At 50.8% G+C, this 4890-nt stretch overlaps 1 protein-coding gene across 1 annotated transcript; it reads left to right on the forward strand.

Annotated features, from left to right (window-relative positions):
• Window positions 1-1222: 1222 nt before the first annotated feature.
• LOC123440266 (basic leucine zipper 6-like) lies at window positions 1223-4409 on the forward strand. The gene is made up of 4 exons (XM_045116842.1): window positions 1223-2025; window positions 2125-2215; window positions 3603-3729; window positions 3820-4409. Exons 1-4 carry the CDS (start codon window positions 1589-1591, stop codon window positions 3963-3965), a joined length of 801 nt encoding a protein of 266 aa, XP_044972777.1. The 5' UTR covers window positions 1223-1588; the 3' UTR covers window positions 3966-4409.
• Window positions 4410-4890: the final 481 nt, after the last annotated feature.

Here is a 4890-nt window from a genome sequence, read left to right on the forward strand (position 1 = left end):
ACACCGATGGAGAACGGTGGGAGCTCATCCGGCTCAGGACAAGGTAAAGTAGAGGATTTGTACCGGATCTATCTATGCCTAGTAGATCCAAGTTCTATCAAAGCCCTATAAACCGAAAAGGAGGGAGTATCTCATCTTTTAACACGCCTTGAAAAAGGTAAACGACGTTTGAGGACGCCGACGTCGTCACCGCCTCACCGGCATCGTCTCTAGTCGACTTCACAGCTTTATCCTAGACCCGCGCACGACCGCCCAACCAAACCCTCAGAATGGTTCGGCCTAGCCAATGGCCCTTCTGTCCCAACCGGCCTGCACAACCCAGACATTTCCTGTCACAGCACAACGGTTGGTTCTCAATTAGAAGCAAGTACATCGAGGTCAGTGAAGAATGAAGATCACTCAATCAGCACATCTCAACTCAAACATGTGTTTACTTGTTCTTGTTGCTGTTTTAAACATGTCATCAGCACGGAGGTCGGTCCTGCCTTTCGTTTGCGAGATCAGAGATACGCAGCATATAACATCCTTGCAGACATAGCAAGGGGTTACGTCTGTCAAGAAGTCACTGGGCTAACATTTTGGAGATGTTATTAACAAAGAGGAAGGGTATAAGGTGTCGTGATAAAGAGAGGGCAGAAGATTCCCGCGTAACATGGAAGCAGAATTAGACGCGGTGAGATCTCTGATCCCGAGGATTTGCGAACATGCTCCTTCTCTGACCAAATGATACGCGCGCACGCAGCTTTCTTTCCGGTGCAAACCAACCTGACAGCAGGCTGACACGCTTTCCCGCCTGTTCCTTTTCCGTCCATTCCAAATGTCTGACACGATCGAACCATGCCATCGGAGTCCGAAACTACTGACGAACGAGAAGAATGTCCATCTCCCTCTCGTAATCGTTATCGTAATCAGGCAAACACAATCAGCAGCTGCATGCCCGTTAATTCAAGGCGCACACGCAGCAGATCAGATCTACTCGTAGCTGCTGCAGCTGACACCCGGCCCGTTTTAGGCGACAACGACGGCTACTTGCAGCTCTCGCCATAGATACACAGGCAGCGAGCTAGCAAGTGTGAGGTAATGATGGGGAGAATGAGATCCATGGACGGACGGACGGACGGACGGATAGATCGATCGACAGCGGCACGTGGACGGGGATTCCTGCCCACCTACTAAAAACCGGCTCGCTTAAAACCGTTCATCCCCACCATCCATCCATCCATCCTTCCCGCGCGCATGCACCACCCCTCCGGCCAAGCTAGCTGGCTCAGGCTGTCCTCATGTTCCAAAAGTCTCGTCCCATGTGACTCCCCGATTCCAATTCCCATCAATCTCCACTCCATCCCCCATCAGCCCATCTCACCTCACCCAAGCAAGCAAAGTGTAGTAGCGAGCGGCGGCCACTCTCTCGATCTATGCCTCGTCTGCTACTTATAAAACAAAGCTCTACGCGCGCCGGCACATCGATCGCATTACGCAGCTCGCTGGTTGGTTACGTTGAGCGGCTAGCTAGCCTTGCCGGAGCTAGCTAGGAGCTACTAGCTGTTGCGCATTGCCGGGCCAGCTCGTCCGCTCTCGACCGTACGTAATGGCGCAGCTCCCGCCCAAGATCCCGATGGCTGCCGGGGCGCACCACTGGCCCGGCGCCGGAGCCGGCGTGGAGCACCACGGCCACGGGCCCGCCGTGGTGTGGGCGGACGAGTTCGCCGAGTTCGCGGCGGCGCGCCGGGGCGCGCACCGCAGGTCGCTGAGCGACTCGGTGGCCTTCGTGGAGATGGCTCCCGGGGGCTGCGGCGGGGCCGGCGACTTCGACAGGCTGGACGACGACCAGCTCATGTCCATGTTCCCCGACGAGGGCGGGTCGACGGCCCCCGGGTCGGAGAACGGCACCAGCGACAGCGACGGCAAGGAGCGGTACGACGACGGGCAGAACGACGATGCTAACCCGGAGGAGCCTGGTGGGCCGGGGCAAGCCACGCCGACCTCGTCCACGGAGACGATCCGCGACCCCAAGAGGGTCAAGAGGTGCGCGCGCAATGCCAATGCCAATGCCGATGCCGATGCATGGATGAGATTCCTTGGTTGATGCATGTGTTGATTATCGACCGAATTATGTGTTTCCAGGATACTGGCTAACCGCCAGTCGGCTCAGAGATCTCGGGTGAGGAAGCTGCAGTACATCTCCGAGCTCGAGCGGTGCGTCACAACGCTGCAGGTACATATATACTCACCTGCTGCTAGTGCTATCTAGGAGTAATTGCTTCACTAAGAACAGTCTAATGGGGCGATCTAGTGCTACTCAATTCTAGTTAGCTAGTCTATAAACAGATCTCAATTCTAGGGACGATACTTAAAAAGCTGACGATACGTACGCCACTCACTGTGCTCCATGCATGCCTCCGACCTCTTGTCGCCCAAAAAGCAGAGTAGAAAACTGAGTAGCAGACTAGCAGTAGATCATAGACATACACTACATAATGCTAAGGAAATCCCGGACACACCACGCATAAGCACAATTTCGGCATGCGTCAGCTCATATATACACGCTCTTTGTCATGCATGCATGCATGCATGCCCAAGAGCTAACGCACACTCGGCCTTGCGTGGTTTTGCATCACAAAATGGGCACGTCAGGCTGTCAGGGCGATTGTATATGTAACGTACGTACCCATCAATTTGGTGTACGCGCGGCATGCCACGACGCACGCCATATACCCGATGTTTTGGGCCGTGCGCACGCAAGACGCAATGACACAACAAACGTATCAATCGCCGCGTGCACTAGACTAGAGGGTTAGATTAGATCGATGCATGGTGCAGGCAGGCAGGCAGCACGCAAGCTAGCAAGATGATGTTGGTGTGAGAAGCCATTACCCATGTGAGGTGGGGAGGGATGATGAATGAGAGAGACCGATGAGTAGAGGGCTCCCCTCTCGTGCGTACGCACAGCGACGTACGGTACCCACCTACCTACCTACCAAGGGCGCGTGATCCAAATGCACATGGCGCTGCGTGGTCGCATCTCGTGTGGAGTGGCGGTCCCTCTCCCGCTCCAATTACACGGCCAGTGAGTGGTACGGCACATGCAGACGCGGCCGCCTCCCGGCCCCACCTAGTAGTGACTGGTGACACATCTGTTTATTATTGTCTTAAGCAATGATGTGAGCCTCAGTGCACTGCTACTAGCATTTAACAACCGTACCGTGGCCACTTGCATGCGGCGCACGTCAAAGGGCATATGCTGCTTGTGTCTTGTGCGTGTATGTGTGTATTCTGTCACAAGCTGAGTGCACATGGAGACGTCACAGAATTAAAGGGAAAAGGAGGATGTTTCGGGGGCAAACCCAGGAGTTAACCTTACAAGTCATCAGTCAAAATTTATACTCCCTCCGTTCTTAAATATAAGACCTTTTAGATATTGCATTATGAACTACATACAGATGTACGTAGACATATTTTATAATGTAGATTCATTTATTTTGCTTCATATGTAGTCTGCTAGTGTAATTTTCTAAAAGGTCTTATATTTTAGAACGGAGGGAGTAGCAATTGACTAGCGGCATGTGAATTAACCTGACTTGATGGTGTGGTTTGGTCCGCAGAACGAGGTGTCCGTGCTGTCTCCTCGGGTGGCCTTCCTGGATCAGCAGCGGACGATCCTCACCGTCGGCAACAGCCACCTCAAGCAGCGGATCGCGGCTCTGGCGCAGGACAAGCTTTTCAAGGACGGTGAGTGCTCCTACCTCCTGCTCCGTCAGAAAATTCACCAAAGTCATGACTCGTGACTGAGGAATTAACCAAAGTCGTCTTGACCTGCAGCTCATCAGGAGGCGCTCAAGGAGGAGATCGAGAGGCTGCGGCAGGTGTACCAGCAGCAGAACCTCAGGATGTCGTCCGGCGCGGGCGCGGCCTCCGACCACGGCGGGCCGCCACCTGTGCGCGCGGAGAAGGAGCTCATGAGCTAGCCGAGCGATCATGGCATGCCCCTTCCGCCACGCCGCCGCAGCATCATTGACCTGTGAGCGGGAGGGAAACATGGCATCAATGCATGAATGAAACCGTCCATGCCTTTTTTCTTGTTCTTGTTCTTGTTTTTTTTTTTTTTTACCCATTGACCTGTATCATTTTTTGCATACCGATTTCGTTTTTTTTTACTGTGAAGGAAAAAAAAAACAAAGTGTAGCTTCGTTGTAAATTTTGTGTGTAGCATTGCATCCTGTGTACGTAGACTGTTTTCGGTTTAGTTTTGGAGCCGTCGTTTTTTAGGAAAGTTTTTCTTTTTTTGGAAACCACATAAGCACAACTCTTGCTTTGTATCCTCGTACTGATTTTAGCGGAATTGCTCTATGTATTGTTCTGAATCGTTTGTTTCCCGGTAAATGTATGTGTGTCCATAGGGCTTATGCTTCTTTTTGTAGCTTTATCTTGTTGTTATGATGCTTCACTTAACTTTGTACTTCCTTCGTTGCAGAACATAAGATGCATCAGTTTTTGTGAAAGTCGCACGTTTATATGTTTGATCAAGATTATAAAGTTAAATAAAATAGCAATATAGGCAATACTTAATAGATAAAGTATGAAAATAATCAAATAATATGGATTTCCTATTGTAGTTGTTGATATATGTTTTTCTATAAACTTGGTCAAAATGCACAAGTTTGAATTCGGGAAAAACTAATACTTGTTATATTTTAGAATAGATGGAATACTCTATTTTTAACCTCTTCCATGTGGTTGGAGGTGCAATAAATCAGATTCTGCATTTCTGCTGCACCACTTCATCTGCAAGATCGATGCGTCGTTTGTTCCATGTTTCTTAAGTTTTGAACATGGCCCACTTCTAGTGTAAAAACGGGTTACACCCTATTTTAGGGCAGCAGCTGGAGATGA

This window comes from Hordeum vulgare, chromosome 3H (assembly GCF_904849725.1).
Source record: "Hordeum vulgare subsp. vulgare chromosome 3H, MorexV3_pseudomolecules_assembly, whole genome shotgun sequence".
Taxonomy (NCBI): domain Eukaryota; kingdom Viridiplantae; phylum Streptophyta; class Magnoliopsida; order Poales; family Poaceae; genus Hordeum; species Hordeum vulgare.